At 43.4% G+C, this 23,451-nt stretch overlaps 1 protein-coding gene across 1 annotated transcript in view; it reads right to left on the minus strand.

Moving 5' to 3' along the window:
• LOC145349747 (gamma-aminobutyric acid receptor subunit beta-1-like) overlaps nt 1-23,451 on the minus strand; it is a 245,306-nt gene that overhangs the window by 27,681 nt on the left and 194,174 nt on the right. Inside the window, exons 6-7 of the mRNA XM_080198284.1 lie at nt 5,706-5,843; nt 960-1,112 (exon numbers count right to left, since the gene is read on the minus strand). Coding sequence (XP_080054410.1) covers nt 960-1,112; nt 5,706-5,843 — 291 coding nt within the window. The remainder of the gene's footprint in view (nt 1-959; nt 1,113-5,705; nt 5,844-23,451) is intronic.

Raw genomic sequence — 23,451 nt, forward strand, 5'->3', positions numbered from 1 at the left:
GGGAGTTGGGATCTGTGGCAATAATATGAAGCGTATGGTGGGGATCTCAATCTTCTCGACATTTAACTGGAGGGATGTATGGTGCATCTGAGACTGGATGGCAGAGAAATCTGACATCGCAGAGGCAGTGGAGAGTTGAGAGAGATGTTGGTGATTTGGAGCTGAGCATTCTCAGCATCGATATGGAAACTAACCCTATGTGTGACTTGGTGATAACAGCTACACATCCCTGCTGTAGTCTGGGTGGGGTAGGTGGTGGGACGCATAGCAAAGCTGTGAGCCATTGATAAGGAGCAATGTGTTGCCACCCAGAAGCCAGAATTCACCCTCTCTGTCGGCTGAAACATAATTTGTCACACTTTTATGTCAACTTTTCTTCCACTATAAATTCCTATGTCCAGATTTAAAATGGAATCTACTGATGAAAACTTGCCACACGGTAATTCCACTCTCCTGCCTATGGTGGCACGGTAAATTCTCTCTGGACGTCCACATCACTCCTCTTGCCTGGACTCAGCTCCCCTGCCACCTCTCCCACCACGAGTAAGACCAAATTGTTACCAGCTGATGGCTCACACAGCTTATCTCACTAGACCGCGAGCCAAGTCTCAAATTAGTCTGCAAAGTGAGATTTTGTGGTGTAGACAGGCCTTGTAACAGCTGTGGTGTACTTTACTATAGTGATTACATTTACAGACAAATATTCTAGAGGAGGTCTCTCCGACGCCCCCACCATTGTCTACTTAACATACCTGAAGATCCTGTTCTCTGTTGTAGTTATTTTAAGAGCACCTGAGTTCACACAGCCAGCTCCTAGCATTATTTGTATCTCACTAGTTTGCCTCCATGCTGCGCACATTGGCCCTCATCCTGGATATCCATTTGCATACATCAAGTATAGAAGTTAACATGTTAACATCTCACACACTGTTCTGGATTACTAACTATTATGTAAATACCTAGTGCAACTCTTGCAGCAGAAGCATCATAATTGATCCAGAAGGATACCCATGACAATATTGTAATTAAAGTTGAGGGCATGTATGTTTGCAAGATGAAATAGCCAATATTTCTTTTCAGTCGAAAACTCAGTGATAGTCTTGGATAAGAACCTAAGAAAAGAAATAGAAAAATAAGTAAAAGTAAATAATTGACTGTAGCCATTACCACACCTTTTTGGCTTTTGCACCATTAAATCTTTTTATTATTTAAACTCTCCTGTCCTGCATCTTATTTCAGATCTCTAGCATCCACAGCACTTTGCTTTTATTTCCTTATTCCAATCACCTTTTTCCTTTCACTTGGTCAAAATCAATCCATTCTATCTTCCCTCAGTTCTGATGACGAGTCTTCATTGATCTGAAACATTAATTCTGTTTCTCTCCACAGATGCTGTCTGACCTGCCAAGTGTTTTCATATTTTTGTTTTTAATTGAAGAAAATAAAGCTTTGTTTATGCAAACTGTTCTCTTAATTTGATCTAGCAATAACATTTGCAATAACTTTGTAAAACATTCAGGGAATGGAAGTGAGGAATGGAGATCAGCTACACTATTTGTAAATTGGTGAGGCAAAATAATATCCGCTTTCTGATTGACCATACTGTTATAGTAATGGCTTCTTGGCCTAAAAAGGCTCTTCCTATGTATCAGCATGTCTCTTTTCTTCTGTTCATTTGTAGCATGAAATGAAATCTAATTTTAAAAACGTAAACCCGAATCATAAAGCAGAGTTCTGTGAAGAAATTGACTCGTGTTTTATGAATCAATTTTGGGAAATGTCGTTGTTCAATCAGTGGTTAGCATTGCTGCCTCACAGTGCCAGGAACCCAGGTTCAATTCCAGTCTGTGTGGAGTTTGCATATTCTCCCTGTGTCTGCATGGGTTTCCTCCGGGTGCTCCAGTTTCCTCCCACAGTCCAGAGATGTGTGGGTTAGGTTGATTCGCCATGCTAAATTGACCCTAGTGTCAAGGTATTCTGACATTGGCAGCTGCGCAGATGCCCATGCTGCTCACCTAAAATGGGTACTGAATCTATATATGTAAATAAGAGGCCTAGCATAAAATCACAGGATCTGTATAGTGCAGAAGGAAGCCATTTGGCCCATCAAGTCTGTACCAACAACAATCCCAACCAAGGTCTATGCCCGTAACCCCATGTATTTACCCTGTTAATCCTCCTGACACGAAGGGGCAATTTAGCATGGCCAATCAGCCTAACCCACAGATCTTTAGAGTGTGGGAGGAAACTGGAGCACCCGTAGGAAACTCATGCAAACACAGGGAGAACGTGCAAACTCCATACAGTCAACGAACCGAGACTGGAATTGAATCCAGGTCCCTGACACTGTGAGGCAGCAGTGCTAACCACTATGCCATTGTGCAGCCCCCTAAACACTGTGCTTAAGGGTCCTTCAGTAAATTGGTTGCTCAGGTTCTTCACAGCAGTCTGAGGACAAGTTGCCACCACCAAGAATGGAAGTTTAAAAAAAAGAAATGTTCCTGTGGAGGCAGGACAAGGAGGAGTTCAGCTGTTGACCTGACATTGGTTCTTTGTCCCATTGTCCTTTCATCTACCTCCATTGTTGTTGTTACCCCCCACCCACCGCCTCACCGTAACCCTCCTACTCCCTCCATAATGGCAGATGATTAAGGTGATAGGAATAACTCTCCTTTAATGTCATCAGTGTCATGAGTGACCAGCCTCCTCTTGAACTATGGGAAGATTGTTCACATAGATGCGAACCAACTTTCCTTTCATTTTTGCTAGTGTGGCTGAGGATTGTTGATCTGCTTATGCAGAATCCGGACTTTCCTCTTGCAAATGTAAATAGCAAGAATTATAACAGGAAGACAAACTATAAGCTGAAAAAATGAATTCATTCCTCCTCCCTTTCCTTCTCTCTATTCTCCTTTTTTGGGGAGTTGGGGGTGGGCGATGATGATCAGGTGTCCTCCTTTCTCAGCCAATCCAAATTGCTGAAATTATTTTAAGTTCTTTTGCGAGACATATGTACAATTTACATATAAAAAGAAACAAGAGGATGGCAGATAATCCTAGTTATGTCCAAATCTAATGAACAACCTTGAATAATGTTGAAATGCATTTAACAAAGTACTCCTCAAGATGTTTTGGAGAAGGTCAGCACAGTGGCACAGTATTAGCACTGCTGTCTCACAGCACCAGGGAGCTGCGTACAATTCCGGCCTCAGAACACTGTCTGTGTGGAGTTTGCACATTCTCCCCGTGTCTGCATGGGTTCTCTCTGGGCTGCTCCAGTTTCATCCCACGGTCCAAAGGTATGTAGGTTAGGTTGATTGGCCATGCTAAATTGACCCCAGTGTCAGGGGATTAGCAGGGTAAATATGTGGGGTTATGGGAATAGGGCCTGGGTGGGATTGTGGCCAGTGCAGACTTCTGCACTGTAGGGATTCTATGAAGGTTTTTTTCTTATTATGCATGGAGATATGGGATGGTTGGCGAATAGACAACAGAGGGTGCTTAGATGGAGAGAATCAGATACCCACAATCGAGCCTGAAGATTTCATTACTATGCTGCACCCAGGTGGCCTTTTGCATCCGTTTAATTGTTTCATTGAGGTTTATATACCTAGCACTTTACAGCTGCTTCATCTAAATGTTTTGAGAGGCATTTAACGACCGTATCCTCTCAAAAGGTGTAATTTAAAACAAGGGGAGAATAATATGTGGATTGGACTTGTGGATTGGATATTGAAATCTAACATGCACTGATTAAAGGTCAATACATTTTCTGAGTGAAAAATCTAAGGCAAAGATTCATATGCAAACATTACTACTCAGATTACACCAACTACTTAAATATAACTCACTGAACAAGAGTACAACTGGACAGGTAATCAAGGCATCACTGTGATCAGTAATTTTAAAAAATTCACTCAAAGGATGTGAGCATTGCTGACTAGGCCAGCATTTATTGCCCATCCTGAATTGTTCTTGAGAAGGTGGTTGTGAGCTGTCTTCTAAACTGTTGCAGTCAATGTGGTGTATGTACACCCACAATGCTTTTAGGGAGGGAGTTCCAGGATTTTGACCCAACCAAGGAATGGTGACATGTTTCCAAGTCAGGATGGTGAGTGACATGGAGGAGAACCTTTAGGTGGTGGCATTACCATGTGTCTGTTGTCCTTTTCCTTCTAGATATAGCAGTTCTGGATTTGGAAGGTTCTACCTAAGGAACCTTGATGAGTTACAGCAGTGCATCTTGTAAATGGTACACGTTGCTGCCACAATGTTTTGCTGGTGGAGGGAGTGAATGTTTTAGATGATGTGCCAGTCAAGCTGGTTGCTTTGTTCTGAATGGTATCAAGCTTCTAATAGGCTCACCTTATGAAAATTATGACTAGGGCTAGATCAATTTGTGGCCACCATTAGTTACAAGGGCTAAACACTGGTTGTGGCCTATTCTGGCCTGTTTTTGCTGGAACAGGCAGTATATAAACTTGGTGCTGCCTCCTCAGTTACATGATTATAGCACTGGGCTGTACGGGCTGCATTTGGCTGCCTGAGCATTCAGAACGATTCCAAGCAGTATGTGCTGTTGGATATGGTGCAGCCACCTTCAAGGCAACCTGCCCTTCTTAAAGGGAAGATGCACTGATTCACCACCAAAAATACTGCATAGTACTTTCAGACTCTTTATATAAATGCATTTAGGGTAAATCGACTTACATGCAAGTTGGTGTCCTTAAAACAATGATGGCAATGGGACCCTCTTGCTGCTTTATGAATTTTTTTATTGAGTGGCAAGTGAGTAAGTTGAATGGTCCTACATGGTCCAAGTTTGGATATCAGTATCAAATCAGCTGCTCCGGCTGTGTAATCTGGCCAGTTGGAACACTTTTGGCACATGCATAGCATGCCTGCTGAGTGTCTTCCTAGCTGGACCCTGTGTGGATTGTTGCTGAAGCAGCTAAGGTACAGTACACCCCGTTTGGAAATTCCCCAGATCCCACAGTGGCACTACAGATCCAAATTGTGTGTCCCAGACCTGCTTATTAGCTAACACTGAATGGACATGGCTATTGTTAATGTATCTAAGCATCTTTTATTTTGGTAGAATGTCTTCTAACTCACTAAAGCCTGTGTTACTTGAAGGTCTTGATTAGTAGTTAATATGATCTTGTTTTCAGCCTCTCAGCTTATCATTGGGCCTCAGCTAAAGCTCATCTATAGCTGATATGAGTTTCATATTCCCTAACTAGCCTCGTTTGCATCCACAGGAACACTGCCCATGGCCCCCAGATAAACTCCAAATATAGGAGTTGGTCCAGATAATGGGCTTGCCGGTGGATGGGATGAATGGTTGGGGAGTGGTGGGATGTTGTCGTTTTTTCCAGATTGCTGTGTCAGGGAGAAATGGGAAGCACCCTGCATTCCTAATCCCACAATGTTTATATTTTTCAACAACATTTGAGACTTACTTTTTAGTTGATGGTTGTTGAAGAACCTTGAGTGGGGAAAGCCTGAAATCTTCTCATCATGGACTAATTTCCCCAAAGGTCCCACTGCTAACTTGGTTTGCTTTGTACCCATTCTAAGCCTAAAAGACAGGTGCAATGCAGAGCATTTCTATCCATCTGGGTCTTTAACTATCAAGAAAGAACACATGGAGCTCAACAACATAAATGATTGATATAGCCTTTACTTGCCGGTGAATGGCTTACCTGTAGCAAAAACTGCTCTCTTTGAAACCATCTTGTACTCGACAATAGAAAACTGTGGCAGTTCAATCTTCTCTACTCCTGTGACTGCATAGTTACCACCTGTCCATTGAAATTCAATGTCATCTGTTGTGTACCCATCTACAAAATAAAGAAAATGATTGGTAAGGAACTAAACTTCAGTACAGTGGAATGGCTGTCCGAGTGTGTTGCCAGTGCTTTGATAAACAAAGACCTCACTTTCCAAAAATACCAGAGTAACAGTGAAATGAAAGCTGTCATTAGCACTGCAGTCGTGCTTCCTATTTCAAAAGATCACCATTCCTAATTACTGTGGCTATTTACAGGATCCCTGTGCACTCGCCAGCAGTCATCTGCTTGAACTGTGGTAAATGACATAACCAGCACTCTTATCAGCATCTTGTCTGTGCTGATTTGGAGATAACCAGTAGAAGGCACTCACTACTTGCATTTGAGTGAAGCAAGATGAAATTCTTTCCATTATGATCCAAAATAATTCATAGCATAGTGCCACTTCTGGGAATACACAAGGTCAAAAACCATATTGTGAGCATTTATGGAAGGATCTTACTGTACTGTGAGCTAATGAATGTTTGGATTTAATAAAGGTTCACCAGCCTTTACAGCTTATCCCCATGCAACCTAGCTCTGCATTTGCTGTAATGTTCATTGCAGTGGGAATGCTGTTACAAACCTTCCTTTCATTCCGTCCCTTTTCCCATATAGATGTACAGGCATACAGATATACAATAGAAGCAGAAGTAGGCCACTTGGTGCCTCAAGCCTGCTCTGCCATTCAATAAAATCATGGCTGATCTGTTTGTGCTGAGTTTCATATTCCCTAACTTAGCCCCAATAATCTTTGATTCCCTGGCCTAACAAAAAGCTATTTACCTCCACCTTAAAATATTCAGTGACCACCACCCCCCCCCCCCCCCCCCCCCAACCCCCATCTCTAATACCTTCTGAGCTGAGTTCCAAAGTCACACAATTCTCAGACAAAAATAGTCACACCTCTGTCCTATAAAGGTGACTCCTAATTTTAAAACAGTGCTTCCTAGTTCTGGACTCACCCACAAGAAGAAACATCCTTTCAACATCCACCTTGCTAAGACCATTCAGTATCTTATATACTGAAATCATGTCACTTCATGCTCTTCTAAACTCCAGTGAAAGCAAGCCATCCTTTCCCATCTTTCCAGGTACCAGTCTAGTAAGCTTCCTCTGAACTGCCTCCTTTTACATCCTTCCTATACTGGCTGAAAGCCTGTTTTATTGCCATCAATTTTCTAGCTCTAATGAAAGGTCATCAACTTGAAACGTTGGCCGGAATTCTCCAGTCATTAACACCCCATCGCTGCTGCAAACAAGGTCAGTGAATTGGGTGCTCAGCCAAAGCTTTGTTCACTGCAGTGGGACAAAAGAATCCCACTGACGTGAGCGGCTGGAGAATCCCAGCCTTTATCTTAGATTCACCCTCTACAGATGATGTCAGACCTACTGAATACTTCCTCTTTTTCACTTTAGATTTTTAGTGTCCACAGTATTTTGTTTTTTGTATCACTGCTACTTCCTTTTTAAAAATTCATTCTTGGGGTAAGTGAGGTTAGGCCAGCATTTATTGCTCATCCTATTATGTCTGAGAAGGTTGCTGGAGTCACCTTTATGAACCATTGCAGTCTTTATAGTGTAGTTATACCCAGAGTGCTGTTAGGGAGGGAGTTCCAGTCTTTTGCTCTAGTAACAGTGAAAGAATGTTTACATAGCTCCAAGTCAGGGTGGTGTGTGGCTTGGATGGAATTTATCAAGTAGTCGCATTCCCAGGCATCTTCTGTCCTTGTCCTTTTGTTGGAGAACTTGTGGATTTGGAAGGTGCCTTCAAAGGATCTTGATGAGTTGCTGCAGTGCATCTTGTAGTTGGTACACACTGCTGCCACTGTGCTGATGGAAAAAGCGAATGGGGTACCAATCAAGTGAGCTGTTTTGGTTTGGATAGTTTTGAGCTTCATGAGTGTCTTTGAAGCTGAACTCACCCAGCAGGAGAAAAGTATTCCATTACATTCCGGACATGTGCCTTGTAAGTTGGACAGGATTTAGGGAATCAGGAGATGAGTTAACTTGCCGCAGAATTCCTAAAATCTTATCTGTTCCTGTCAGCACAGTATTTATATGGCATGTTGATGGTGGGTGATTCAGCAATGGCAATACCATTGAATACAAAGGAAGGCCGTCAGTGCCTGGGCACCTTTGTAGTGTGCGAATCTTGTGGGACAGTGGTTTGTTCAATATCTGAGGAGTTGTGAATAATGCTGAACATAGATGCAATCACCAACAAACATTCCCAGTTCTGAGCTAATGATGGAGGGAAGGTCAATGGTGACGCAACTGAAGAATTTTGGGCCTTGGACACTACCCTGAGGAACACCTGCAGTGATATTCAAGGGCTGAGATGATTAACCTGCACTGCCACAACCATCTTTTGTACCAGTAATGGCTCCAACCAGGAGTATGTTTTCCCCTGCATTCCCTTTGACTTCAGTTTTGCTAGAGCTCCTTGATGCCAAGAGCAGTCATGCTCACTTAACCTCTGGAGTTCAGCTCTTTAGCCTATGTTTGGACCAAGGGTGTAATGAAGTCAGGAGCTGAGGAGCACCAATGAGCAGATTGTCACTGCTGCTTCATGGCATTGCTGACAACGCTTTCCATCACTTTATGGATTGACAGTAGACTGATGGAGTGGTAATTTGTTGGGTTAGATTTGTCTTGCTTTTTATGGACAAGGCACATATGGGCAATTTTTCAGACTGACAGGTAGATGTCAATGTTGTAGCTATTGCATTGGTTAAAGACTGACATCTTTGATTCTGGAGACCTCAGAATGAAGCCAAGAGGGATGATTCACTTGGCAATTCTGGCTGAAGGTAGTTTCAGCTTTGTCTCTTGCATGGATGTGCTGGCCCTGCCATTATTAAGAATGGTGGTGTTTATGGAGCTTTCTCCTCCAGTTAGTTGTTTAGCCGTCCACCATCATTCACAAGCTTAGATCTGATCCTGTGGTTGTGAGATCACTTAGCTCTGTCCATAGTATGATGCCTTACCATGCTTTAATCTTGTTTTGTAACTTCACCTGGTTGCCACCTCACTTAGGTAGCAAATGATGGTTTTTAATATCCAGGACTAGCAGCCTCAGTCTCAGCAGCTCAGTGCCCAGGTTCAGGCATGAGTTGCCTACAGCTACATTCCCATTGCCTCCAAAGGTAGGCTCCATCTGGGTATGCAGATGGCATAGGGAGGAAGAGATATGGGTCACTGCTTTCACACAAATACAGTGCACCTGAGGAACATTACAACTGCCTAGCAAACAGCTGAGATCCAGTTTTGTGTAAGTACTTCCACCCAGTCTCAGCAGCAATTTAGTCTCTTTCTCAATTACTTCCCAATCATGCTGAGGTAGTTTGGATCTTTAAGGCAACTAATGGTTAGATGGATTTGGTGTGCTTTGTGTGAGTGTGACTGAATGGTTAGCATAAATTTGTTCCTTCTTCTGTGATGATCAGTCTACAGTTTACTACTATTTCCATTATCTGCAGTTTTTATTTCAAATTCCCTCTTTGCTTCTGATCTCCCATTTAACATCCTTTCAAAGCTTTTTTGTAATTTTGACTGTGGGTTGTCTTTTCTCTTGCAAGCTTTTTTGAAACTTATTTTTCTTTCAAATTGCTTTTCTATGTGTCTTGTTGAGTCATTTAAGGTCACTTTTTTGAGTTTACAATGACTAATGCTAGCATTTGATCTTATCATTTTCAGTAAGCCCGCACAGCTTTTTTTCTCTACTGAGTTGTTATCACAAAGACATTGGGCACGATCTTACCAGCCATTCACACCATGTTCCCGCTGCAGGGAAGTCGGAGAATTTGGTGCCCAGTCAAATTCACTGCAGCATGATGGGAAAATCCTGCCAGCGTGAATGGTTGTAACATTCTGGCCACTGAATTTATATAGCACTTTTCACATCCCCTTTCTTATTTATTCATTCATGGTATGAAGATATCACCGGCTGGGCCCAGCATTTATTGTCATTGAGAAGGTAGTGGTGAGCTGCCACCTTAAGCCACTGCAGTCCATATGGTGTAGGTACAGCTACATAGTTTTTGGGAAGGGATTCCGGCAGTCTTCAACAGGTACAGGCAATGGGCAATCGAGGGGATCATTAGGCCTGACTCTGCCCCTCTACCACGGCTATCATCATGGCTGGGGGTCTCTGGAGAGGGAGCATGCAATGTCCATGACACCATCGAGGTCTTCCCTGCTGGCTGGGTTCTGCAGGGACTCTGGTGTATTATCAATCCTTTTAATCATGTTTTGGTTTGAAGTTTTAAGTCTCATTTGTGATTTGTTTCTGTTTTGGGCGGTTCCCCTTTAAGAAAGTGCCTCTTCTATTTTGTCCTTCAGTTTATTTAATTTGGTTTATTTGGTCTACTCAAAAGAGTGTGAAGGTGTTCTGGGATTTTGACCCAGAGACAGTGAAGGAATGGCGATATAGTTCCAAGTCAGGATGGTATGTGGCTTGGAAGGGAACTTGAAGGTGATGGTGTTCCCATGTGTCCGCAGCCCTTGTCCTAGGTGTAGAGGTCACAGGTTTGGAAGGTGTTGTCAAAGGAGCCTTGTTGAGTTACTTCAACGTATCCTGTAGATGGCACACACTGCTGCTATTGTGTGTAGTGTGGAGAGTGTGAATGTTGAAGGTGGTAGATGAGATTTCAATCAAGCAGGCTGCTTTGTCCTGGATGATGTCCAGCTTCTTGAGTGTTGCTAATACCAACTTGCACTCAAGTTGGCAGGTGGAGAGTATTCATCACACTCATGATTATACCTTGTAGATGGTTGAATCAATAGGAGAATTCCTAGCCTTGACTGCTCTGTTAGCCACAGTATTTATATGGCTAATTCAGTTTCTGGTCAATGGTAACCCCCAGGATGTTGACAGTGGGAGATTTAGAAATGATAATTCCATTGAATGGGGATACAGTTAAATTCTCTCTTGTTGGAGATGGTCAGTGCCTGGCACTTGTATGGCATGATTGTTAATTGCCAATTATCAGCTCCAAGCCTGAACATTGTCCAGGTTTTGCGGTATTTAGATACAGACTGCATCAGTATTGAGGGGTTGCAAATGGTGTGAATGTTGTTCAAACATCAATGACCATGCCCACTTCTGACCTTATGATGGAGGGAAAGTCATTGCTAAAACAGCTGAAGGTAGTTGGGCCTAGAACACTACCCTAAGGGACTCCTGCAATGATGTCCTGGGGCTGAGATGATAGTCCTCCCAACAACCACAACCATTTTCCTCATACTACGTATGCTTCCAATCAATGGTGAGTTTCACCTCTGATTCCACTTAACTACAATTTTGCTAAGGCTTCTTGGTGCCACACTTGATCGAATGCTACCTTGATGTCAGGTGCAGTCACTCTCACCTCACTTCTGGAGTTCAGCTCTTTTGCCCATGTTCGATCATGAGATCAGCAGCTCAGTGGCCCTGGTGGAATACAAGCTGAGCATCTGTGAGCAAGTAATTGCTAAGCAAGTGCCACCAGATAGCATTGTTGATAACACCTTCCATTTCACAATTGAGAACAGACTGATAGGGCGAGAAGTGGCCAAAGTTGGATTTGTCTTGCATTTGCAGAAAAGTCATATCATCTGGGCAATTTTGCCAGATATATGCCAGTGCTGTAGCTGTACTGGAAGAGCTTGGCTTGGGATGTGGCTTCAGTATTATTGTTGGAATATTGTCAGGGCTCATAGACTTTGCAATATCCAGTGCCTTCAGCCATTTCTTGCTATTACATTGAGAGAATCGAATTGGCTGAAGACTGACATCTGTGATGTGTGGAACCTTAGAATGAGATGGATCACCCACCTGGCACATCTGAAAATGCTTCAGCTTTGTCTTTTGCACTGATAAACTGGGCTCCTCCATCATTGAGGACGGAGATATTTGAGGAGCCTCCTCTTCCTGTGTCTTATTTAATTGTTCACCACAGGATGAAGCAGGATTGTAGAGGTTAGATAGGATCTGATGGTTGTGGGATCAGCTCTCTCTGTCACATGTTGTTTTCACTGCTTGGCATGCAAGTAGTTCTGTGTTGTAGCTTCACCAGGTTGACAACTCATTTTTAAATATGGCTGGTGCTGCTCCTGGCATGCCCTCCTCAAATCTTCATTGAACCAGAGTTGATCCCCTCTTTTGAAGGTGATGATAGAATGAAGGATATACTAGGCTATGTGGTTACAGGTTGATTACAATTCTGCTGATGGCCCACAGCTCCCCGTGGATGCCCAATTTTGAGCTGCTCCATATGTTCAAAATTTCTCCCACCTAGCCTGGTGGTAATACCGTACAACGTGATGGAGGGATTTCATCTCTACAAGGACTGTGTGGCGGGCACTCCTACTAATACAGGTGCATGTGAGAGGTCGATTGGTCAGGACAAGGTCAAGTAGTTTTCCCTCTTGTTGGTTCCTGCAGATCCAATGAAGCAGCTATGTCCTTTTGGACTCAGTCAGTAATGGTGCTTCTGAGCCACTCTTGGTGATGGATATTGAAGGTTTCCATCCAGTATACATTCTGCACTCTTACCATTTTTCTCCAAGTGTTGTTCAATAGGGAAGATTGTTGATTCATCAGCTAGGTTGGGGGGCATGGGGAAGGGGATGTTCAGTGGTGGGATAGGTGGTAATAAGCAAGAAGATTCTTTTTTGCCCATGTTTGACCTGATGGCATAAGACTTAATGATATCTGGAGTAAATGCTGCAGACACCCAGGTCGGCACGGTAGCACAGTGGTTAGCACTGTTGCTTCACAGCTCCAGAGACCTGGGTTTGATTCCTGGCTTGGGTCACTGCCTGTGTGGAGTTTGCACATTCTCCTCGTATCTGTGTGGGTTTCCTCTGGGTGCTCTGGTTTCCTCCCACAGTCCAAAGGTGTGTGGGTTAGGTTGATTGGCCATGCTAAAAATTGCCCCTTAGTGTCTTGAGATGCGTAAGTTAGAGGGATTAACGGGTAAATATGTAGAGATATAGGGGTAGGGCCTGGGTGGGATTGTGGTCGGTGCAGACCTGATGATCCTAATGGCCTCTTTCTGCACTGTAGGGTTTCTATGAGGTCAACTTCCTTTTGACTGTGCCACCCCTTCTGGTACTTCGCAACCAATGAAGTACTTTAGAAGTGTTGCAATGTAGGTAAGGACAGATAACATAGCAAGGTTCACAAAGAGCAATGTGATACATGAACAGTTAATCTAAGTTGGTAATTTTGTTTGAAGGACAAATGTTGGGCAGGAACTGGGAGCACTCCCTATATTCTTCACATAGTAGAGTGGTACATTTTATTCCACTTATAGGACAGATGGAACCTCGGTTTAATGTCTCATCAAAGGAATGGCATTTCCAACAATGGCATGCTCCCTCAGTACTACACTGGAGTGTTAGCCACCTTAAAACTTGAATTCCAGAGAGTTGGCCTTCAGCAGTGCTAAGTCATAAACCATGTAGATCACTATGGAAGCTGACCTGCCACTTCATCCATGTCAGTTTGCCAGCAGGGTCACTTACTACTATCAGCTGGTGGAATATTAGGTTGACCAATATGGTTGTGTGTTGGCAGCATGTTCCACACCCAGAGGCTGGTGATGTTCCACATACTCACCTGCCATTTGAGTGTACCCTTAAAATCCAACACTTAGTGGGGCGGATTACGGACTGTCATCTCACCTTATCGTGCGGGAGGGATGGATGTCTCATTGTCAGAGGCTGCAGGCTGTGAGCCAGAACAAGGTCACAGTCATCATTTGAAGGGCTCCCTGGCTCAGGACAGTGTCAGTGATCTATCAGACGATCAATCAAGTGGATCTACTATACATAGAGAACGCTTTTGCATTTCCCAGACTGGTCAGCTAAGTGAATTTAAATTTTAGCTAACCCAACATGGAAATCCTGACTGCTCATGAGGAGCAAGTACTGGCCCTGATGGAGCTCAACCCGACATGTCTGCAGGGAGACCTGGTTTTGGTGAGATGGCTCAAATATCAAACTAGTCAATAAGATGCGATGGCTAGTGGTGGTTGAATGGAGGTTAGGAATTATGCAATGTGTCCAACGAATAGGGTTCTCACATTAGAACCTCGACAAGCTTCATTATCAGAAGCTTCAGGTCATCGTTCAAGGGTTGATTATAGATGCGGAGTTCATTCTCTCATGTTGGACCAAGAAAGGATAATGTGCACCTTGTGATAGGGATGCTTTTTCAAGTGATTAGATACCTGACTATCCCCTTACTGGTTTTTCTCTGTTACAGGAGAAGACGCTTCAGTGCAAGCTTCATCAGAAGCTATCCAGCAACTTCCCACATCCTTCTCTGAGGAAGATGGAGCATCATGTTCTCTCTGGACGCCATCACAGATACTCTCACTTTGGCAGAATTTCATGTATCAGAAGGGGTCTTGCATACACTAATAGGGCACTTTGCATTCATACATGCAGTTGTCAGAAGCAGTGGAGCAGGACACAGGCAGTTAAAGGAATATCCAGGGCATTCCAGACACTGTTCTGAGTTGGATAGTGAACCTCAGGAGTTTTCTGTGAGGCAGTAGATGCTGGATGTTCAGCATGAGGTCTGTGAATATTTGGTGGGTATAACAGAGAGTTGCTCTGGCCCAGACCGTGGAGGTGTCTATCTACACCATGAGCACTGTGATCACTCACTCTTCTGAGTGCCATGCTTCCCCCATGAACACACTGGCAGCTTTCCTGGAGGGGCAAACTGTGCATATTGCAGATGGATTTATTGAGATGCACTCCAACCTGCACACCCTTACTTGACACATACCCCAGAATGTGCAAACTGACAGAACAAGAGAAGACTTCTCCTCGTTCATAGTGGTGAATCTCCTCTCATTTGAGTGAACCAAATGTAGAAATACAAATAGGTGAAACTGCAGCTACTACAATTTCAAATTCAGCCCAACAAAATTAGCCCAAAGCAGTTGCGACCACCACTCCTATAAACTTGAAAACAAGAGATAAACGCAAAATACTGCAGTTGCTCACAGATGCTGTCAGATCTGCTGAGATTTTCCAACATTTTTTTGTATATGTTGTGTTGAAAAGAACAAGATCTGGAAAAGTCAAAACACCATACTATCTGAATCTGTGACGTTAGAGACTGGGGGAGAGAAGGGTTAGCATGTAAATATTATAGTAAATAAAGACTTGGGGTGAAGTGTAGTATTAGGGAGTTTTGGGACTGTAAGGGTTAATGCAGGACTAGAAAACTGGTACCTCCCACATTATGAGGGTCACATGGGAGGAGTAAAGTGTAGTAGTGAGTCTGTAGAAGTCAACACAAAGATAGCATTTAGTCAAGACTATCTCCCATGTTGTAGCTTTGTAGTTATGTGCTACTAATAAACAGTTATTGTTCAACCATACAAGCCTTTAGACCATTTTTTGACAAGATAAACAAACTTAAAACTGCGGGTGGAAAATCTAGTTCTGGTGTACAGGGATTCTGCACCATAGTCTGAATATTAACATGGACGACAGGCTTTGCTGTGCCATTTACTCAGTCACTTTGTAATGTCACATGGAGTGAATTGTAAGGCTGGATGCTGATATCTATGGTGATAGGAACGCTGGGAGAAACCCAAATAGATTTACCTGCTTGGCACTTTTGGCTGAATACATTTACTAATACTATTGTCTCTTGTACAGAAAGCACCCCTTTCTGGGATTCACAGCAGATTTGCAGCACTCAGTTGTGTTTGAAATTCATACACGTCCTGAAGTGCTGACATAAACTGTAATTTTGGTGGGTTTCTATTTTCACATGGAAAATGCTACAAAGGCAGCATTTTATGAGATTGTGAACTGCTGAGTTAAATCCTGTTGAGTTTTGTGTTTATCAGCAAGCCCCGGAAATTATATGCCACACTGTCAATGCTGAACACTTAAAGTCAGTAAGTATTTAGCTCAGCTAAAAAGAGACATTTGGAAGATTGATGTGGAACAAAAGTGCAGTTGTTTCTAAAACTCAAAAATTACAAGTCGAGTCTGATTTGCTTTTAGTATAATTTTTTCACATGTGGTGGAGTCAAATCAGTATAAGACTGATCCTTTTCCACTCTTCCCACTCAAGTGCATGAAGCGATGCACTCTTCCTAACTGGATCTGCCTATATTTTTGGGTTGAGATTATCCACACAGCCCCAATCATCCCATTGGTACAGAAATAGGTAATAAAAATTCACGAGTGACATGGGAACCCCATCCCTTTTCCCTCTGCCTTGCTCTTCGGATGTAAGTATTGTTGGGCAACACAGAGAAAAAAAAATCTCGAAGTTGCTCGCCTTGGATTGCTGGTCCAATCTGTTGTGACATCGCTTCATTCTGTTGTCATCTTCACCCCTGTGTGCTTCTGCTCTTTGGAATATTTGCAATTTTCTCTTTGTTCTCCAATTTGTAGACATAAAATCTCTCCAATGTAAATTGAAAGAAAACTGCTTCATTTAGTATTTATTTTCTGTTTAGCTTTTCTGTTCCTCTTGCATGTCAAGTTAAGCCAGCTCTACTTGTGCTGTGTCCATTTCTTTCCTGTGCTTGATATTGGGTGGAATCTTCCTATAATTTGTCAATGTTGGTTTTAGTGAGAAAACCGGCATGCAGCTCTCTAACTGCACAGACCAGTTTTCTCTCCAAATTCTCTGGCACTCTGTGCAGAGAATCTGGGGACATTGTTTTCATTGTCACTGTGGTGGGACCTGATAGAGACAGCCATGCTGGCCCCACAGAGGTCAGGGCACCATCTTTAAAGGATGCCGTGATCCGCATTTGAAATAAACTCCCTCTACCTCCTGGCCAACATCCGGGCAATCCTCTCACTGGGGCAACACTCCTCTTCAGGTCTCAACAGTGATATTAAAACTCCCGTGTGAAGCCTTCAAAGTGTCCTTGTAACACTTCCTTTGACTGTCATGAAAGCACACCCCAGACTCAATGCCCACCGCCCCCCCACCCCCCCCCCCCATCCCGTAGATTAGTTTGGGAAGCCACTGTCAGACCTCCTGCTAATGACCAGCCTAAATCAGTTGTAACTGTCTCAATATGGTGAGGATGCTGCTAAGCCAGCTCAGGTGAGCACCTCAGTGCCTGGTATTTTGAGCTATCATCTGACTTTCAGGAGCTTCTGAAGGCAGCTCAGGTGAAACTAGTTGAGCTTCTTGGCACAATGTTGGTACACAGTCCAAGACTCACAGCGTGGAGCCGGGTGAACAGGACTATTGCTCTGTGGTTTAGTGGGCAGACCTTTTCCTCTTCATTCTCTAATTGATGTTCAAAGTCTGCTGAGGGCGAGACTTGGTTCATAAATTCTTGAATGTCTCTCATCATCAGTATCGGCTGTATGAGAGTTTCTGGTGTGGAGATGCCAGCTTTTGCTCTAGAGTAAGCACAGTAAAAAGTCTCACAACACCAGGTTAAAGTCCAACAGTTTATTTGGCAGCACAAGTTTTTGGAGTCTCACTCCTTCATCAGATGAGTGCGAGTTGCATTCACAAACAGGCATATACAGACACAAACTCAATTTACAAGATAATGGTTGGAATGCAAGTCTTGTAGGTAATCAAGTCTGAAAGGTACATGCCTATGGACAAGCCCTCTGTTTAGACAGGATCTGCTCAGATGAGGAGGATCGCAACAGACACTTCCAGATGCTGAAAGATGCCCTCATAAGGATAGGATATGGCACTCAACTCATTGATCGATAGTTCCAACGCACCATAGCGAAAAACCGCACTGACCTCCTCAGAAGACAAACACGGGACACGGTGGACAGAGTGCCCTTTGTCATTCAGTACTTCCCCGGAGTGGAAAAGCTATGACAGTTTCTCTGGAACATTCAACATGTCATCAATCAAGACAAACATCTCGCCAAGGCCATCTCCACACCCCCACTTCTTGCCTGCAACAACCACACAACCTCAAATGAACCACTGTTCACAGCAAACTACCCAGCCTTCAGGAGAACAGTGACCACGGCATCACACAACCCTGCCACAGCAACCTCTGCAAGACATGCCGGATCATCGACACAGATGCCACAATGAGAACACCATCCACCAAGTACACGGTACATACTCTTGCAACTCGGCCTATGTTGTCTACCTGATACACTGCAGGAACACTGGCGAAACCATGCAGAAGCTACGACAGCAGGTGAATGAACACCGCTCGACAATCTCCAGGCAGGAGTGTTCCCCTTCAGTTGAGAAACACTTCAGCAGTCATGGGCATTCAGCCTTTGATCTTTGGGTAAGCGTTCTCCAAGGCAGCCTTCACAATACACGACAACGCAGGATTGCTGAGCGGAGACTGATAGCCAAACTCCGCACACATGGGGACGGCTTCAACTGGGATCTTGGGTTCATGTCACACTATCTGTAACCCCCACGACTTGCCCGGGCTTGCGAAATCTCACAATCTGTTCTGGCTGGAGACGATACACATCTCTTTGACTTGTGCTTAGCCCTCTCTCCACTCACATTATCTGTACCTTTAAGACTTGATTATCTGTAAAGACTTGCATTCCAACCATTATCTTGTAAATTGAGTTTGTGTCTGCATATGCCCTGTTTGTGAACACAAGTCCTCACTCACCTGATGAAGGAGCATTGCTCCAAAAGCTTGTGCTGCCAAATAAACTTGTTGGACTTTAACCTAGTGTTGTGAGACTTCTTACTGAGAGTATACTGCCAAACCTTTCCACTGTTGACAGATTCTGGTCATGGACTGAAACTCTGAGCTGGAGAAATGGCTTTCCCCGAACAATCTGTTACAGTACTTCAGTTTTCTCCATGCTGATTGTAAGGCTGAATTTCTGACATGAATTGGAGAAAAGGTCCACACAATATTGCATGTCCATTTCTGAACTAGAAATTAGACCATAGTCATTGACAAACAGGAAATTGTGAAGTATGTCCTTAGGAGCTTTGGTCTTTGCCTAGAGTCATCACAGATTGGGAAGAATCCTATCCATGTCTGATTTCAAAGTCAGATGCACCAACTGGGGCAGTATTGATGACCATGACAGGGAAAACTACATGTTGAAGAGGGCTGTCACAAGCACATAAACGTGTTTAACTCCAGCAGTAAATGGAAATGAGTCAGTAGACTGACCATCATCCAAATCAAGTCCAAGCGTGCTGTCATGGAGCCATCAAACCATTGTGATGAATTTCTCAGGGCAGCCAAATTTGTCAATCGCACACTCATGCACACATGACTCCCTCTCTCACACATCCACCTCCCTCTCTCACATAGACGTAACTCCCTTGCTCTCACACAAACACAGATGTACATATCCCTCTCTCTCACATGCACACGTTCCCCCCCCCACGTATACACACACACATTTCCCTCTGTCACTCACATATACGTCCCCCTTTCTCTCTCAAAGACACACACATCTTTATCTCTCACATGCATCCACTCCCACAAACACATACATCTCCCTCTCTCACACAGACGAACAGAAGCCACACACAGCTGATGCTTCTAAATGTGTTGTTTTCTTGGCAGTTTCTTCAGTAGTGATTTACTATTTATTGCCTTCCACTCTCAGGTGCATGACAAAGAGACAAATCCCAAAGTTTACCTCAGCTGGGACAGGAATCAAATCTGCAATGCTGGTGTTATTTTGAACCACACAGTAGTCCTCTAGCTAGCCAACCAAGCTAACCAGCCCCCATAAATAGCATAAACTGTGAATATTTAATGTGTTGGCTTGCTCAAAGACATTTAATAAATGAAAACTAATGATTTTATTAAATTACCCCTTTTGCAATAATCCATTTTTAGCTGAACATTCAATTAAAAATAAATGTATGATAAAATTAATTTCCTCTTAAAGAAGTCAATTGTATTACAAGCTGTTTATTAATATTATGTTTTGTTAAGGGGACATGTTAGTGTTCTTTATTATGTGCGAATAATCATTGCTTTTGCAATAAGACCATATTTAAGAAATTTCTGTAATGTTCAAGAACCATCACTGTTTTAAAATGATGAAGTTAGCTGCCTGCTTTTTCAGTGTTGCCATGGTGAATGAAACACTGTCAACAATACCAGTGAACTTGGAGCAAACACAAGCTGGAGGATATGACACCATTTATTTTGTATTTTTGTAGTTCTATTCGACCTGCAATTGTTTTTTTTTGACAGAATATTTGCAAGTAGTCCTATGAAAAAACTGTGATAGTTAAAAACAAATCTATTACATGTATTTTGCAATTCTTTCCCTCTGAAGGCTGGTTTGGATGGATTAACTTTGCATAATCTAATATCAGTTCAGAAGTGGCTTGCCAGAAGGTGTGTTTGAGCCCAGGAGAAAGGATGCATGTTTGGCTTGGCTTGGTACATGTCACAACCTCGCAGCATGGGTGGCACAGTAGTTAGCACTGCTGCCTCACAGGGCAAGGGGCCTTGGGTTCAATTCCTGGCTCGGGTCACTGTCTGTGAGGAGTCTGCATGTTCTCTCCATGTCTACGGTCGTTAACTCCAGGCGCTCCAGTCTCCTCCCACCATCTAAAAAATGTGCTGGTTAGGTGCATTGGCCTTGCTAAACTCTCCCTCAGTGTACCTGAACAGGCACCAGAGTATAGCAACTAGAGGATTTTCACAGTGACTTCAGAGAAGCCCATTTGTGACACTGATAAATAAAAATTTAAATCATTTTTCTCAGTTCTTCCCCCTTCCAATCCCTGCCTTAAGCAAGTTAGCCAAAATGAGCACATTGTCTCTGAGGTCGAGGTAAAGAATAATACTTGGAACTTGTGTCTCTCAATATATGGTTCAACTGTTCAGAGTTTTGTTGTGGGCCCAGCATGATCACTTAAAATGCAAAATGTGACAGCATTGATATTCTCCAGAAAAATAACAAACAAGTCCCAAATATATTTACAAAATACTTGTCAAATGCTAAAAGAAATTCCCTTTATGTACAAGTGCCTTGGTGTGTGTGCAGTTTTGGAATTTTATGCTGCACTGGTGTTTCTGTTTAATCTGCCATTAATTAACACAGGAATTTCCCTACAGGAATATCACAGCCAACCAGCTCTTAAATTTATCCCAGCAGTGCTATCTGAAACTGTTGGGAGTGCGTCCAGTCCCCATTGGAGATGGCCACTGGAGCTGCATACAAAATAAGTTGCTGGGGATCTCGTCAGGGGAAGCTAACAGGCTGCTGCGAGGGGAGAGTGAGAGGGGATGAGGAGCCATGTGCACAGCTGGGGAGGGGGCTGGAACAGGGATAAAGTGGGGCGTGGGTACTGTGCCCTGAACAGGAATATTAGTGTAATATCTTGATTGATTGGTGACCACCAAGTTGAGTAACCACAAACCATTTATTACAGTAAAATGAACGGTGTACAGAGCGCGAGTATATGTTCCTGTCTTCTCCAGCTCTCAGACCCATTCTGCCCAGGAAAGCCCATGCTCAACCCTAGGGTTCGCATGCTCCAGACTGATTGGCTAATCAGGTCACGTGACTCTCTGACACCACATCCCTTTAAGGGTCTGCAACTACATCCCTTCCCCCTTAAGTCCTTTACTCCAAAATACTATAAAAAGTTAAACTATGTACAAGGTAACATCAATAAGAAAAATTATTTTCACAGAATTCACTATAAATTCAGTCTATCGAGGGACTTTCTCTGACTTTGGGAATAATGTAGCTCAACAGGGTGTATCTCCACAGTAGATTGGTTGGATTCTCAGAAATTTGACTCCTGTCCTGCAAAGGTATATCTATGCTCATTATTTCTTCAGTTCCTGTAGGAACCTGGCCCTTCTTCAGGCTGACTCACCTCTTCAGTTCCTTGACTAACACTGGGGGTGTAGTAGGTCATTTCTGTTGCAGTTGACATTGGGTGTATTGTTTAACTATTCCTTCAACATCTGTGTCCATCCCAGGCCACCAAATGTAAATACAAACCAACATTTTCATCTTTGACATTCCTGGGTGTCTGCTGTGCAATTCATCAAGCAATAGCTTTCTTCCAGGAACGGGGACTGACGGACTCCATCCTTGAAGCTTGATTCATTCTTCTTTGCTTGATAAGGCTCCAGTTGCTCTGACATCTTATCATGATGCCAACTTGTAGAATCATCGGCTTGACTTTTAACAATACGGGATCTCTCTGGGTTCAGATACAGGTAATGTAGCAAGAAAATTTAGGGCTAAAATGATTTCCTGAAGCACTAGTGAGGGTAGTGTACTTTCAGGCAATGGCAGACGATTCAAGGTGTCAGTGTTGGCGATTTGTGTCCCTGCTCAGTGTTCAAAAGTGTGCAGCCAATAATAAGGCTGAATGCTGTATTCTCACAGATGCATTTGAGAGGATTACCTTGTCTTCTTTAAAGAGTCCAAGCAAAGGTTTATGGTCACTGATGACTAGGAAGTGCCTGCCTCAAGAGTACTGGTGAAATTTTCTGATACTAAGCCCTCCTTTTTGAGTTGTGAATGTCTTTGCATCAGTCAGGGTCCTGGAAACATAACTGATGGCTCCCTCTCTGTCTCTTCATCCATTTTATGTGGCAAAAGAGTGCCAACTCCCTTTTGGGGAAATATGACAAGTTTGTATTTTTTTTTAGAAGAATCGTAATAGACTAGTAAACACATTGGCTGGGATTTGCATGAAAACTGGAGTAAATCATGCTGTTTTTTTCAGTGGGAGTTCAGAGAAGAATCCCCCACAATCTGTGTACTGCAGAGTGCCTCAGCATGATTCACTCCAGAATTTAATGGGTGGGGCCTATCCCTACCAGAGAGGCCAGCAGCATAGCATGTGGTGATCTGTCATTGTTGAGATCGGTGCATGTGCTGTAGCCACTGTCCGCCAGCCTCCAGATTACTGGCTAGCTTGATCACTGATCACACCCACGATCCCTGCAATGCTGGCTCTCTCACCACCCCCCCCTACAGCCTGATCGCTGGCTCCCCAGACATTCCTGGGCTAGCTGGATAAAAAATTAGCATAGGAGGATGGGGGAATCACCCCCACTGTTTCACTTGCCTGAATGCTTCCTTCTGTGATGTTTCCCAGTGATGTGGCGATGCCAGCGTTGGACTGGGGTAGCACTGTAAGAAGTCTCACAACACCAGGTTAAAGTCCAACAGGTTTATTTGGCAGCACAGGCTTTTGGAGCACTGCTCCTTTATCAGGTGAGTGAGGATGTGTGTTCACAAACAGGGCATATACAGACACAAACTCAATATGCAAGGTAATGGTTGGAATGCGAATCTTTAGGTAATCAATGAGAATGTAGAGACAGCCAAGCACAGATTAGAGATGTGTATTGTCTCCAGCCAGGACAGTTAGTGAGATTTTGCAAGCCCAGGCAAGTCGTGGGGGTTGCAGATAGTGTGTCATGAATGCTAAACTGCCTAAAAGCGCGTGAAGCAGCTAATGATGTCCCAAACAAAACATGTGACTCGACTCTTAAAGTGACAGCTCAACAACACAACCAAACATAAAACAGAGGCTGTTTGGCTAATCACATCTGCACTGTCTCTCCAAACAAGTATTGTGACTTAGTGCCATTCCCCTGCCTTTTCCCTGTACCCTTGCACATTGCTTCTATTCAAATAATCACCCAATGTCCTCTTGAAT

The sequence above is a fragment of the Carcharhinus amblyrhynchos genome, chromosome 1 (genome assembly GCF_965287045.1).
Source record: "Carcharhinus amblyrhynchos chromosome 1, sCarAmb.v2.hapA, whole genome shotgun sequence".
NCBI classification, from domain to species: Eukaryota; Metazoa; Chordata; class Chondrichthyes; order Carcharhiniformes; family Carcharhinidae; genus Carcharhinus; species Carcharhinus amblyrhynchos.